At 51.2% G+C, this 15507-nt stretch overlaps 1 protein-coding gene across 1 annotated transcript; it reads left to right on the top strand.

Annotated features, from left to right (window-relative positions):
- The first annotated feature begins 808 nt into the window (after window positions 1-808).
- On the top strand, window positions 809-14018 carry Grm6 (glutamate metabotropic receptor 6). Its single transcript, XM_041665049.1, has 10 exons — window positions 809-1288; window positions 3407-3623; window positions 4171-4306; window positions 5831-5985; window positions 7170-7310; window positions 7412-7612; window positions 8652-8797; window positions 8888-9511; window positions 12524-12835; window positions 13821-14018. Exons 1-10 carry the CDS (start codon window positions 809-811, stop codon window positions 14016-14018), a joined length of 2610 nt encoding a protein of 869 aa, XP_041520983.1.
- The last annotated feature ends 1489 nt before the right edge of the window (window positions 14019-15507 follow it).

Below are 15507 nucleotides of genomic sequence, written 5' to 3'. Positions count from 1 at the left end.
AGATAACCCAGTTTCATAGCTTGTCAGACCACCTTGCAGGAGAGACTGGATCCCAACGACTTAGCTGTGTGTCTCTCTCTTTTTAAACCCAAGTCTCTGAAGATCAATTTGAGCGGGGGTGGGTGGGGTGGGGCACCTCCTCTCCTCTTCTTGGTTATGTAAATCTCTTTTCTCCGAATTTTACTATTAGCTGGCTTTCTTATTGGCACATTGAGGATGAGTGGTCAAGCTTATTGGTGTTGCCAGGATTCAGGCTTGGACCCTGAAGCTCAGATAACCAATCTGGGTCAGACACAATCTAAAGACAGTCTAGGAGAGAAACAGACCCAGGGAGCCAGAGAGGGAGAGAGGAAAGAGAGCCCTTCCTCCACTGGCAAGCTCTGGAGGGGATCTCTGCTCTCCCCCTCATCCCTCCCCAGAATCCTTAAATCCTCTAGGCTGAAACCCTGGTTTTACAGCAGTTGGAGACCGGTCCTACCGGTCAGAGGTTGGCTCAGGTGAGTACCACTGGGGAGGGATCCTAGAGTGAGTTGGGGTGGGTCTAGAGGAAGAGGTGCCCTAAACTGTGGGGAGAGGGGACTGGACAGGCGCGGCCACGAAGACTGTCGGGGTTGGGGAGACTTGGGTGACAATTTCAGGGCGGCTGACAACAGCCCTGTGGAGGCCTGGGAGAGCCGGCGGAATTGCCTGAGCGCGAGTCACCGAGTCACCAACTTTTCCTGCCTTCTTGCGTCTGGCCAGATTCCCAGCTGAGTCGGCTGGCGCTCGGGACGTCCTGGTATCTCCGGTTCCCGCATCCCGTGAGCAGATGGTGCGGCTTCGGGTGCTGTTGCTGGCCTGGTGGCTGTCGCAGGTCAGAGTGGCGCACGGTGCGGGCTCGGTGCGCCTGGCCGGCGGCCTGACGCTGGGCGGTCTGTTCCCTGTGCATGCGCGGGGAGCTGCAGGGCGCGCGTGCGGGGCTCTGAAGAAGGAGCAGGGCGTGCACCGGCTGGAGGCGATGCTCTACGCGCTGGACCGCGTCAATGCCGACCCAGAACTGCTGCCCGGCGTGCGGCTGGGGGCGCGGCTGCTCGACACCTGCTCCCGGGACACCTACGCTCTGGAACAGGCTCTGAGCTTCGTGCAGGCGCTCATCCGAGGCCGCGGTGATGGCAACGAGGCCAGCGTGCTCTGCCCCGGGGGCGTCCCCCCGCTGCGCGCCGCACCCCCAGAGCGCGTGGTGGCCGTAGTGGGCGCCTCGGCTAGCTCCGTTTCCATCATGGTCGCTAACGTTCTGCGCCTGTTTGCGGTGAGGTACCGCGTCTGCTCCTCGTGCTCCCTCCCTCCCTGCCTTAACTTCCTTCTGTTCTGAGCGCTCTAGCTCGTCCAGATTAAAAAGCTGCTGCCCACTGGGGCAGATCAACTTTCCCAGCTTGGCCTGCCGCCTGGCTGACCTAAGCTGGTACCTTTCAGTGAAAAGTGTCCCTTTTCCCATCAGTCTGTGGCCTTGTGGGCCCATATTTCTACATGGTATGGAGACCAGAATCCCAGGCCATAGTTCGCAGCACCTGCCACACAGGAGGTGGTCATCTCCCTAACAAAGGGTCAGGATATGCTAATGTTGTTCTGCTCCTTCTTTGTAATTTGGAGGACGCCTGGGATAGAGATGCTAATTCAGGCCTATGTGACAGAGCAGGCATACAGAGCTGGAAGATAGGAAGACATGACAAAATGGGCATAGAAAGGTGTGGTCAAAGGTGTGGATGTGGACCAGAGACAGTCGCCTGGTTACCTAGGAAACAGGATGCTAATGAATTTCCCCTTCAATTTATGTTTGGTATATAAGGCTGTTTGGAGAATAAATGCAGAGGAATTTTCAGGATGTGAACTCAGGACTTCATGAGGGATCACTGAGAATCTCCCTCCCGATAAAGCCATGTGAGTTTTCTCAATTATTCCCATGCCTCCCCTCTGGTCCTGGAGAAATAATTTAGGGTCTGGGCTGGCACCCGACCACATCAGGCCTGAACCAGAGACTAAGGGCAGATTGGACCTCAGTCCCCAGTTGCCCTCTCCTTTGGGTTCTGCTGACACCCTGTACAACCCTTCACGGTGCTCCCGTCCCGGAGCTCTCCTGGATGATAAAGAAATTGAGATTTCATGGGAATTAGGTCCTTCTTCAAAAACCCTCGGAAGTTGCCCTGAGCTAAACTAGTGGGTAGAGAATTCTGGGTAAAGTGCCACTGCTCTTTCCTTTTCCTTTTTTTAATCTTTGGATCATCATTTAAATTCCTTTTCAAAATGCCTGCCTTTTAACCCGTTCTGGTGCAGAAGGTTCTTAAAGACTATCTGAGCTTCCTTGCCTTGTTATACCGCTCATCTGCAAGATTCTACATCTTCATCGCTGGGGGGCACTGTGTTCTTTGCAGGCTGAGGTGCAAGGATTGGGGGCTGGGAGGGGGGCTCTGGCATTAGAGTTTGGGGGTTCTCTACAGCAGACATCCTGGGGATCGTGGATGGGGTTTACTGCACTGAAGAGGGCATCAGTTCTGCTGCAACCAGTAGGCCTTTCTTTGTTCTCTTTCCTCTGGTTTTTATTTTCTTGTTTATCCTCTGTCTCCCTGACACTCTCCACATAAGCCTCGCCCCTCCTTCTCTTCCTCTCACCCTCCTTTGCTTCTCTCTTTCCCACTCACCTTTCCTGCACTGCCACCCCACCCTCCTTCAAAGGGCCCTAGAGCAGCCCCAGCCCCTTCCTCCGGGACTCCCTGCCAGACCTTGTGCTGATTGCTGGTCCCTCTTTATCTCATTCTGGGTCATATCTGCTTCCCCCCAAGCTTTCAGCCTCCTTGCCCTGTTTCCTCAGTTCTGTGCTCCATCCTTTCCCAGCCCAGCTCCCACTTTCCTGAAACACGGTTCAGCCCATAATCCCTGCTACTAATCTCTCTAATGGTCATAGATAAAACCTAGTTTCCCATGAGCCTCTCCTTTAGACTGTCCAGTCTGGCACTACCCTCCTCTCCAGCCCCGCTTTGCTCTGATCCTAGCAGGGGGCTGCTACTGAAAAAGACTGCCTCTCACTCTGGGAAACAGGGTCAATAGAACACCTTTTCCCCCAGACCAGGGCACTTTTTCCCTAAGCTCCAGTGTCCTTGTTTGGCTGATAGCCTGTGCAACTGTCACTGGTGACATTGCTCTGAGCCCGTCCAACCTTCCAGTCATCACATCCATTCGTAGACGTCCCACTAGTCCCATACATCTAGCCTATGTGTGTGGCCCCTCCAGCTGGCCTCATCTGAGTCTCGGGTTCCCACCACCTCCCAGAGCTATTCCCAACTTGTCTATGGCCCAGGTCCTGAGTCCCCATTCCCACGCTGGTCTTCAGAGCCTCCAACCACAGCCCAGTTGTCTGTCCTTCCTGCTTCAGATACCCCAGATCAGCTACGCCTCCACAGCCCCAGAGCTCAGTGACTCCACACGCTATGACTTCTTCTCCCGAGTGGTGCCCCCTGACTCCTACCAGGCTCAGGCCATGGTGGACATTGTGCGGGCGCTGGGATGGAACTACGTGTCTACACTGGCCTCTGAAGGCAACTATGGCGAGAGTGGGGTTGAGGCCTTTGTGCAGATTTCCCGAGAGGCCGGTGAGTCAGGAGTTGGAATGGAGGTCCCAGGGAACAGTCAGCTAAGGAAGGGGAAAGCCAGCAATCACTGGATGGGACACAGACTGGGGTGGGGTGGCGGCGGATGGTCCCATGGCAGCCCAGAAGGGTGCTCCAGGCAGGCGAAGTCCCTGTAAAACTGTGGTTCTAAACCTTTCTAATGCTGTGAACCTTTAATACAGTTCCTCATGTTGCGGTGACCCCAACTATAAAATTATTTTCGTTTTTACTTCAAAACTGTAATTTTGCTATGAAGAATTATAATGTAAATATCTGTGTTTTCTGATGGCCTTAGGCGAGCCCTGTGAAAGGGTTGTTCAACCCCTCCAGAGGGCTCCTGACCTGCAGGTTGAGAACCACAGCTTTAAGGGATTCAGGTCATGCTTACGGTCTGCTAGGTAGAGTCCAGGCAAGCTCTCCAATGTCCAGACTCCTCAGTTAAGCCCTACACAGTCACAGAAGTGACAGCCAAGTGGGCATGTGTGAGTGTAGTGGAGACAAGAGTTGACTTTGGCATTCCAACATCCAGGAGGTGTCTGCATTGCACAATCAATAAAGATTCCCAGGGAGCCAAAGCCGGGAGAATTCCACAAAGTGATCCGGAGACTCATGGAAACACCCAACGCTCGGGGCATCATCATTTTTGCCAACGAGGATGACATCAGGTGGGACTGGTGGCACGCTCAGTCACCATGCTCTCTTGAGGCTCTTTTTGTGAGACCTTATCCTTCCACACTCCCAGCCATGAGCAGCCCCCCTCCTTTCCCCAAGCACTTCCTGTTGCCATCAGAAGTCTTGTGTTCAGGGTATGAGTCCAACCTGACTGGCTGGAGATGTCACAGGCCTAGCCTGGGAAACACAGGAAAACATGGCTATTTCTGTCGTTCACTGTGGGAGAGGGAATTGGTGGCAGACCCAAGAGCAGGAAATGTACCATGAGGGTACTCTCCAAGTAAACCCTGAAACTTACATTGTCCAAAGCCAGCTAAGGTATTTTCCCAGGACAGGAAGTTGGGCGTGACACTGGTAGAGGCATTCATGTGTGAAAGGGCTGCTCAGTTTCCCCAAATGAGCTCTCTGTATCAATCCATTGTTCTTTACGCTAACAAAATCTCCACGTCTGGGTGATTTATTAGGGAAAGACATGGTTTCAACAGACAGTTTTGGAGGTAGCACGAAACCAGCTCCTCTGAGGGTCCAGTTTTCCTTGCATTTTGACAAATGGTAAGACAGAATGTCAGAAGGAAGAGGGGCTGGGCTCCTCTTTTATAACTACTCACTTTGGCAGAACTACCTCAGCCCTCCAGAGGACATGACCAATGTCCTCGGGGATGCAATAGCCTTGCACTAGGCCCCACCTCTTATTTATTTATTTGTTTGTTTGTTTGTTTGAGACAGCGTCTCACTATGTATCCCTGAACTTGCTATGCAGACCAAGCTGGCCTCCCAAGTGCTGAGATTCAAGACATTCAGTGTCTTGAAGGTTACATCACCTCCCAGTATTTACACCGAGGTCCAAGCTTCCACCAGACAGAAACACTCAAACCAAAGCCAAACCACAGCATCATCTAAGGGCCAGTGCAGAGTGGGTTAGAGTGGACAGAGGGCCAGGCAGATGGCTCAGCCAGCCAAGTGCCTGCAACACAAGCCCAGAGACCCATGATCAATCCCTAGTGGCTCTCTGTTTGTAATTCCAGGCTGGGGAGGCAGAGGCAGGAAGATCCCTGGGTCAGCCTACCCAAGTCAGCAAGCTGAAGGCCACTAAAGAGATCTTGTCCCAGATAAATGAATAGATAGATAAATAAGGTGTATGGAACCTGAGAAATGACACTAAAGTTAACCTCTGGCCACCACACATGTGTACACGTGTGCACACAATACAATCCGACACACATACACACACGCACTCACACACGCACTCACACACACACTCACATACACATGCACTCACACACGTGCGCGCACACTCACACATTCATGCGCTCACACATACACACACGCACGCACACATACGCACATACACACACACACACACACACACACACACATCGGGCAGAGCCCTGACAAACGGGAATGTGATGATCGATGTGGAGTAGGATGGAAGAATACAGGATGGGAGGTGGCCAAGAGAAAATTGGAGAAAGTTCCTAGGTTGTGACTTTACTTCTAGCTCTGCTCTTACTTACTAGGAGGGTCTTGGAGGCCACACGCCAGGCCAACCTGACTGGCCACTTCCTTTGGGTTGGCTCAGACAGCTGGGGATCCAAGATCTCCCCCATCTTGAACCTAGAGGAGGTGGCTGTGGGAGCCATCACCATCTTACCCAAAAGGGCTTCCATCGATGGTAAGTCCCCCACCCCACTTATCCTCCCAAATGTTTCCTCTTTGGGATGCTCATTTCATAACAGGAACCACTCTCTTCTTGGAGTCCCAGATGCTGTGACTCAGAGTCTATGGTTATATCCCAGCAAGCAGTGCTTGAATGTGGCCTAGGAGGGAAAAGAACCCCTAGTGTTCTGCTGTTGCTTCAAAACACCATGCATATAGTTTGGGTCTTACCAAAGGTAATTTGAATGGGAATGTTGGAGAGAGAGAAACTGAGGATGTGGAATATACTATCCTGCTGATCAAAGTGATGAGGCCAGGTCTAGTTTGTCTGCCCATCAGCTCCCTTTCCATCTGTGAGGTTCATTTTGTGAAATGCTTGTCCGTATCTCTGAACCCGGAACCAAAAAAACAGGGTTGATGACCTGCTTCAGGAACCCAGAAGAAGAGGAGTGCCGTCTTCCACAGGCTTCCAGCTTTAGTGGGGTATTCACCTTCGCACCCTTTCTCTTAGCTAGAATGCTAAATAAATGCCAAGTGGAAAAACTGGACTGAGCAGAGGGTTAGCAATCAAGGCATTTTATCAGAGGAGGTCTGGAAGTGGGGGAGGGTATCAGGTGTGGAACAGTGAGCCAATGGTGTTCTCTAAATCTTGGGGTCTACTTGCCTTTCTTTTCTAAAACTTTGTTTCTTTTCTGTCTCTGGCCTCATGATCACAAGATACATAGAGAAGTCTTGTTAATTACGCCGCCAGAGCAGCACCCTAATGGGGACAGAATGGGTAGTGATAAATTCTTTAAGGTTGCAAATTTTACCCTGGAACTCCCATGTATCTTCATCTTTTTTCTCCCGTTTTCATGTGTGTGTGTACATAATGCACATGTTTGTGTGTGCACGTGAATACAGGATGGACATGTGTGTGCATACATGTGGCAGCCTGAGGTTGATGTCAGGAATCATCCTCAATTATTTCTTCACCTTATTCACTGAGGCAGGGTCACTCAGTCCAACCCAGAGATCACCAATATGGCTAGCCCTGCTAGGCACCTTGCTCTGGGGACCCCCGCCCCCAAACCCAGATCTCTACCTTCAGGACCTAGAACTTGGTCACAGGGCCACTCCTAGAAAGAAAGTGGGCTGGTGACAAAGGACCATGAGAAAAGTCCGCCTGGCTCAGAAGGTTACCGCCCTCCCGCCTCTTAGGATTTGACCAATACTTCATGACGCGTTCCCTGGAGAACAACCGGAGAAACATCTGGTTTGCCGAGTTCTGGGAAGAGAATTTTAACTGCAAACTAACCAGCTCAGGGGGTCAGTCAGACGATTCCACCCGAAAATGCACAGGTGAGCACTACCCGGGATGGGGACGATGACGGGGAGAGGATGGGGAGTTCAGGTTTGGTGTCCAGGGGCCAGGCACACTTCCTCTGGGCTTCCTAGGACAGGTGAGGAACGCATCGGCCAAGACTCCACCTATGAGCAGGAGGGGAAGGTGCAGTTTGTGATAGATGCTGTGTACGCCATCGCCCACGCACTCCACAGCATGCACCAAGCACTCTGCCCAGGCCACACAGGTCTGTGCCCAGCCATGGAGCCTACGGATGGTCGTACACTGCTGAACTACATTCGAGCGGTCCGCTTTAATGGTGAGTGGGTGCCTGGCCCTACAGGGTGGGGAAGCCAGCTTCCATGGGTTGATCTGCAGCAACCAGGACAATTCAGAGTGAAAAAAACAAAAGCAGGATGGAAGAGAAGACACTAGGACTGATTCCTGGGGGTTTGATGCAAGTGCAAGCCTCCGCTTTTTAACCCTCTGGGGCCTTCATCTTCAGAGGCAATTGGCAAAATTCGATTTTGAGGAACTGCTGCTTGACCCATCTACCAAGCCCAACAAGTCACATAGAACTCCTTGTCCACTGCACACTGCTTAGAAGACCCAGGCTCTGTGGTGAGCCTGGGGTCCAGTACAGACCACAGCAAGCTCCCTGTTGTGGATGGATAGTCACAGGCTTCCAAATGTTGTCCCAGTCAGGCTCTGAGCTCCTGCGACAAAAGGCATGGGTCTGACATATTTCTGCACCATCAGAACCTGCGTAAAGTCCAGGCTCTAGGGAATGCATCTGAACAGACCCGAAGGAGTCCTCATGCGAATGGGGCTTGCAGGAATTGTGTTATATTCAACTACTATCCTGCATAAAATTGTACACTCTCCACCAGATATGTGGGATGCCTGCAGTTTAGGTTTGGCGAGAGTTGTATATATGTGTGTGTATACACTTGGGTGCTTGTCTGTGAAGGAACATCGGGTATTCTGCTCTAAGTCTCCCTACCTTACTCCTTTGAGCTAGGCTGGGGGCTAGCAAGAGCCAGCAACCCTCCTGCCTCTGCCCCTGAGCACTGGGAGTGGGTGCTAAGATCTGAACTCAAGTTCTCATGCGTGAGCAGAAGGGCTCTTACCCACTGAGCCATTTCCAGCTCTGAGAGGTATGTTTTGTCCCATGTCCTCCTCATGGTTGGGAGGCAGCATCACCTTGTCTGAAGCTACATCACTGCTAATGAGAGATGCTGAGCATCCTTCCAGGAGCCTGTCAAACTCTTCCTGTATCCTGGCTGTTCCTTGAGGCTTTCCAAAAGATGGCTTTGGGGCTGGAAAAGCAACTAGAGACAACTGGCCTCTCCCTGCAGGCAGCGCAGGAACCCCAGTGATGTTCAATGAGAATGGAGATGCCCCCGGGCGCTATGACATCTTCCAGTACCAGGCAACCAATGGCAGTGCCAGCAGTGGCGGGTATCAGGCTGTGGGCCAATGGGCAGAGGCCCTTAGACTGGATGTAAGTGTCAGGGACTAATCTCTGGGTGGAGGTAAAGGGTTCTGAATTTTTGGTGGCAGAGGTCAGCAGCCTGTGTTCTCTCTGTCCCAGATGGAAGCCCTGCAGTGGTCAGGTGACCCCCATGAGATGCCTCCTTCTCAATGTAGCCTCCCCTGTGGGCCTGGTGAACGGAAAAAGATGGTGAAGGGTGTCCCTTGCTGCTGGCACTGTGAAGCCTGTGATGGGTACCGCTTCCAGGTGGATGAGTTCACATGTGAGGCCTGTCCAGGGGACATGAGGCCCACATCCAACCACACTGGCTGCCGCCCCACACCTGTGGTCCGCCTGACCTGGTCTTCTCCGTGGGCTGTGCTGCCCCTTCTCCTGGCTGTACTGGGCATCATGGCCACCACCACCATCATTGTCACTTTCATGCGCCACAATGACACTCCCATAGTCCGCGCCTCCGGCCGCGAGCTTAGCTATGTGCTGCTCACTGGCATCTTCCTGATCTACGCCATCACTTTCCTTATGGTCGCTGAGCCTTGTGCGGCTGTCTGCGCTGCCCGAAGGCTCCTGCTTGGCTTGGGCACTACCCTCAGCTACTCGGCACTGCTCACCAAGACCAACCGCATCTACCGCATCTTCGAGCAAGGGAAACGTTCCGTCACGCCACCACCCTTCATCAGCCCTACATCACAGCTGGTCATCACCTTCTGCCTCACCTCTCTGCAGGTGGGTCCCCAGATTTCTCAGTAACGTGGTGAGTGCGTGAGGGATGCCTAAGTCCCTCCAGCTTGGAACTCGGAGAATAAGAGGCTAGGGATACAGTTCAATTGGTAGAGGGCTTTCTTAGCATGCAAAAGTCCTGGGTTTGATTCCCCAGCACAGCATAAACCCAGCATGGTGACACACATCTGTCATCCTAGTACTCAGGAGGTGAAAGTAAGAGGATCAGAAGTTCAAAACCATCCTCATGTCCACAGCAATTTTCAGGCCAGGTGTAGTAGCACACATCTTTAACTATGTACTTAGGAGACAGAGCTCTCTGTGCTATACATAGAGCGTTCTAGGTCAGCCTGGTATACATTGTGAGACTCTGTCTTAAAAAAAAAAAAGCCTTCAAAGAAGTGGGCTTCATAGAGTCAACTTTTTCCACTTGGGGCCCCGTGTTTAAAAATCAGAAGGACAGACCAAGTGTGGTGGTCCACACCCTTAATCCCTGCACTTGGAAGGCAGAAGCAGGAGGATCTCTGTGAGTTTGAGGCCAGCCCAGATGACACAGTGAGACTCTGTCCAAGCAACCAGCAGAATACTGTACCCTGTTTTTCTTCAAAATTGAGCACAACTCACTTTTAAACAGCCATTTCCATTGCTAAATCTGTAGAGGAAATGGAGCATCCAACTGTTCAGCCATGTTGTTATCTGCTGAAGTTAAACGGGGTCTCACATGTGAAAATAGGGCAAGAATATATGCCAGAGGCCACAGTCACTGTGGAGTGCAGCATTCTTTCTGCTATGGAACAAAGATTAAAAAACTGGGGTTCAGAGTTCCCACAGTTTCTCCTTAAGTGCAGCTAGTAAAGAGTGAGACAGAGCTCCACAGACTCGGTGTCTTCTATGGGGAAGGGACTAAGGCGAATGGACTGAGGCGGGGTTGCCGTGGCTGGTGTGACAGAGTATGCCCTGCCATGCTCTCTGAGTGCTGACACAGCCTGGCCATGTGACAAGGCACACTGTCCCGGGCAGATGACCTTCCTCCTTCCTGGATCTGTATCCCCTGTGTTCAATTCCACTTCAATGGATTCTCTATGCTTAGAAGACGCTGGCTCTTTCTCCAGAAACCATGCCCTAAGCATCCTGAGAAGGTGGGACACCCCTCACCCTTTGGATGGAGATGCTTACAAAACATTCAGCGTTCCCCCACCTCCCTCACACTCATCTGTCCTGCCTCATGAATTTGGATTCTCCACACTTTCAGCTTTTCTGGATGCTTCTACCAATATAGTGGATATGGATATGTAGTGGCCTTCCTTCCTTCTCTCCCTCCCTCCCTCCCTTCCTCCCTCCTTCCTTCCTTTTTTTCTTTTTTGAAACAGGGTCTCTCTATGCAACCCTGCAGACCTGGAACTCACTCTGTAGACCAGGCTGGCCTGGAACTCACAGAGATCCACCTGCCCCTGCCTCTGAAGTGCTGGGATTAAAGGCATGGCCATCATACCCACTCTCAAAGCTCCTCCAGTTTGCCTACTGTTGTGACTGGGCCCTTGGAGTCTCCTCTCTGCACTGCCAGCTTCTAGTCATTGTTCATTTTATAGAAGCCTATTACAACATGGGCTGCTGATTCTGTATCAGACACGTGGGTTGTGCCATCAGTAAGAGTACTCTGTGGCTGCTGGTCATCCTGTGTACCATCAGCCGCAGGCTCCAGCTTCTTTTGAATGACATTTCCCCTAACCAAGGAGAAGCTTCCAACGTTGCCAGCCTGGATGGGGAGGGTTTATCTCATTAGGCCCTAGTTCCTTGAGCTGCAGCTACAGGAGAAGGATGTGCCTTCTGGGTGCACAAATTACTATGGGGCACTGCCCCCAGTTTCTCTTTTGTTGCTGTGAGAAACAGCTTGGTGAGGAAAGAGGTTTTCCCATCTAATACTTACAAGTCGTAGTCCATCATTGAGCAAAGTCAAGGCAGGGACCACGGGGTAATGCTCCTTACTGGCTGGCTCCTGGGCTCACGTTAAGCTACCTTTCTTATAGAGACCAAGTGCACCTGCCTAGGGATGGTACCGCTCACAGTGGGCTGGGCCCTCCTACATCATTCAGCAATCAAGAAAATGTCCCCCACAGACATGCAGACAGGCCAGTCTGATGGAGGCAACTCTTCAGTTGAAGACCTCTTCCTCAGAGGGCATGGCACTGATAGCTTGCTAGATTTCAATCCCACGTACCCTTTCATCTGACACTCTTATATAGTGAAAAACCTGAACTGACACATGGGTCATCCCCTTTCAGGATCTCACTTTATGCAGACATATTGATGCTCATCCCTCAGTTTTCTTCGGCTCAGGATCTGTCTGTGGACACTGGGAAGCAGCTGAAACTCCACTTTCTCCCTGTTAAGGCTCGGGCATTAGCCTCTGGCCTATGATGGGACCATGTTGTGCACATTCACCCATAAGCTCATGGCATTCTGTCCATAGTTCTCTCGCTTTGGAGAGGAAAGGAAAGCTGGAAACCAGCTTTGCCATGTTGCTCGTTGTGTGCAAGCTGGTACCTTCACACCTACGGAGCAGCGTGGGTGTGAGGACAGACATCCCTTTGGGGGCTGGTTCTCATTGGTGGCACCGGTTCCTCTGAGAAGGCATCATGTCCTCATGACAGATTTTGTGGGTTTCCAGTCTGTATAGGGAGACACTGAGGAGGAGGTTGGAGAGCGTTGAAGGTGCTCAGGGGTATGGCATGCGGTTAAAAGCCCAGTGTGGGGTGGTGAGGTTGCTGCTTCCCTACCCCGCCCCGATGTGGTCCACATGTGCCTCGAGCACAACTGTCCTTTCCACACACACCATCACAGGTAGGAACACACCCCTGGGCGATCCTTTTTCACGGTTAGTCTTTCAAGACAGAGCATCCAACTCAGTAGGCCATGGACATCATAAGAAATCTGACCTGCCAGAGACCCAGGTGAGGGGCTGCAATGGACTCCTTACTAGAAGACAGTATGTTCCTGACACTGTGTTGGTTCCCACAGGTAGTAGGAGTAATAGCGTGGTTGGGGGCCCAACCTCCACACAGCGTGATTGACTATGAGGAGCAGAGGACAGTGGACCCGGAACAGGCCAGAGGTGTGCTCAAGTGTGACATGTCTGATCTGTCCCTCATTGGATGTCTGGGCTACAGTCTCCTGCTCATGGTCACATGTACAGTGTATGCCATCAAGGCCCGAGGTGTGCCTGAGACCTTCAATGAGGCCAAACCCATCGGCTTTACCATGTACACCACCTGTATTATCTGGCTGGCTTTTGTTCCCATCTTCTTTGGCACCGCCCAGTCAGCTGAGAAGGTAACTGAGTCCCCCAGCAGGCTTTTCCTGCTCACCCCTCACCCACTACTGAAGAGCTCTACTGTCCAGGAGCTGGACCACCCATCCTGATGCCTCATTAGAACGATTGTGGGTGGGATGCACTCATTCGTCTTTCTTATAGCCCTGAGCCTGTCTATTCATTCGTTCTTCTTCTCTCCCTGCACTCATGAGCCTCAGCCTGTCCATTCATTCCTCTCTCCCTTGTTTATTCCCTCATTTCTATATTTGGAAACATGATCATTCATTTGCTCATTAATAAATTCTGCCTCTTTAGGAGAGGGAGCCTTCGCCCAAGTGCCACCCTCTTCATTCCTTTGTAATCTGAAAATTATTTATTTTTCTTGTGTATGCCTGCTTGTTTATATGTATAGCATTATACATGCAGGCACCCTTGGAGGCCAGAAAAGGATATAGGGTCCCCTAGAACTGGGGTTATGGGTTATAGGCGGTTGTAGGCTGCCTAGTGTTGAACTGAACCCATATAATCCACAAGAGCAGCATGTCTTCCTAAACCACTAAGCTATCTCTCAGGCCCTCTTCCTTTTTTAAAGGGAATTTAAAAATGTTTATTCTCTCTCTCTCTTTCTGTGTGTGTGTGTGTGTGTGTGTGTGTGTGTGTGTGTGTTGTATGAGCACATGCACTGTACCACAGTACAAATTGCATAGACTGTAGGACAACTTTTGGAGAATCAGTTCTCTTCTATCCAACTTGGATTTACAGTGCTTGTACCACTGAGCCACCTCTCAAGTCGACACTCTCTTCCTTAATAGCCCACTCAGTCTGTGTCACTCCACCTGTCTTCCTGCCTACTCCAGATCCACACTGTGCCTGATTTTCTCCTGCTAACCTTTCCATTGTTTCCGTTCCCGCTCACCTGACAAAAGTAACTCACCTCCGGTCTACAGGTGTGGGATCGAGAGAAAACAGGGCTAAGCTCCGTCTTGTTCCCTCCTCTGTGCTTAGATCTATATCCAAACGACCACACTGACCGTGTCCCTGAGCCTGAGTGCGTCGGTGTCCCTCGGCATGCTCTACGTGCCCAAAACCTACGTCATCCTGTTCCATCCAGAGCAGAATGTGCAGAAGCGGAAGCGCAGCCTCAAGACAATGTCCACGATAGCGGCCCCGCCCAAGAGCGAGAACGCAGAGGATGCCAAGTAGCAGGATGAAGTGTGGGTACCACAGGTTGTTCTCTGCCCTTTCTTTGCTTCTCCTGGCTTCACAGTGGAAGCTGCAAAGGCTCCACAGTGACCACCAGAGGCTGGAAATGTGTGAAGACCACGCCCAGCATGGCTGGGCATGCCTTCAGAAAGAGCTAGACCCCGAGCCATGTTGGACTTCCGCTTTCCTCGGCATACCAACCTCATCATTCGGTCCTTCTTGCCCACAATACTCGCTTCCAGGTTTCTACCTTAACACAAAAACTAAACCAATGCCTTCTGGTCAGGCATTCAAAGACCATGGTGAAGCCAGGGCTTGTCAGGTTGGGGTGAGATTTATCTTGATCCAACAGCATCACCTTGAGGCTGGCCAGGGTGCAACGACCACAAAAGGAAACTTGGGGGTCTGCATTCATTTTCCTGACACAGAAGATCAGAGCCTGTGAGAGTCCCGGCTGCCGGGGTGGGCCTACAGCATAGAGAGGCGTGAACAGGGAACAGGGAAGGCTTCTGTGAGGTTGTTTCCTTTTCGCTCTTTCCACAGGGTCATCTACGAAGTTTGACAGCGTTTCTTCGCAGTGTATGTTCCAGTAAATTGCTTCAACCTGAAGACATGCCAACACGTTAGTGTGTGAGAGAATGAAGAACAGCTGGGCTTTGTTGGGTGGGGGTCCAGGAACAGTCTTGTTTCTGTGGCGAGGATTATTACTATTATGTAGCCCTGGCTGTCCTGAAGCTCACGCTGTAGAACAGGCTGGCCTCGAACTCACAGAGGTCCATCTGCCTCTGCCTCCCAAGTATTGGGGTTGAAAGTATGTGTAACCATGTCCGGCTTAATTAAATGATAAGGATGGCTATCAAGGCTCTCCTGCACATGTTCTTGGATTGCCCCTCTGAGAGGTGGACCGAAGTATATAGAGGAAGCTATTCAAACACCATGCATGGACGTTCATGTATTACTAATCTTTCTTTTACAGAGCTGGTGTTTAGTTAGGGAATTTTGTTCCCCCTGTTTTTTAAATGTGTTGAGTTAGCTGTTTTAACTCATTGTGAATTCTCCAGTATTTAAGGTATTTAAGTCTTGAAAGTGAGCTGCACTTCAATGGACAGATGACCTGGAGGTGCAATACTTTAGCTTTCTGAAGACACCATCAAGGCTTTGCTTTAGAATATTTCTGCTTTATAGATTCCCCTTCCTGGCCTCATGTGTTCCCAGTTTTCCCACAATTCAAAGTGTGATATTGCATTTCCTGCTGAACTCTTTCTGAGGCTCCTACCAAAGCTCCTGTCTTGCTTGAGTCCCTAGAGTGTGACATGTGTCCTCTTGAGAGAGCCTTGTCCCTGTGAAATGTGTCCTCTTGAGAACACCTTGCCCATGTGACTGATCTCTTCTGGACTCAGCAAGCCACGGTCTGAATACTGTCCTGTACCGACTGATTTGTGGTGAGTTCTGACTTCTAGTTGAAAGCTTCTCCACCATTTTTTTCTTT

This window comes from Microtus oregoni, unplaced genomic scaffold, assembly GCF_018167655.1.
Source record: "Microtus oregoni isolate MIOR12 unplaced genomic scaffold, Mior012 000015F_ref0000493, whole genome shotgun sequence".
NCBI classification, from domain to species: Eukaryota; Metazoa; Chordata; class Mammalia; order Rodentia; family Cricetidae; genus Microtus; species Microtus oregoni.
The sequence above is the reverse complement of the archived record's forward strand: the minus strand, read 5'-3'. Positions and strand labels throughout refer to the sequence as shown.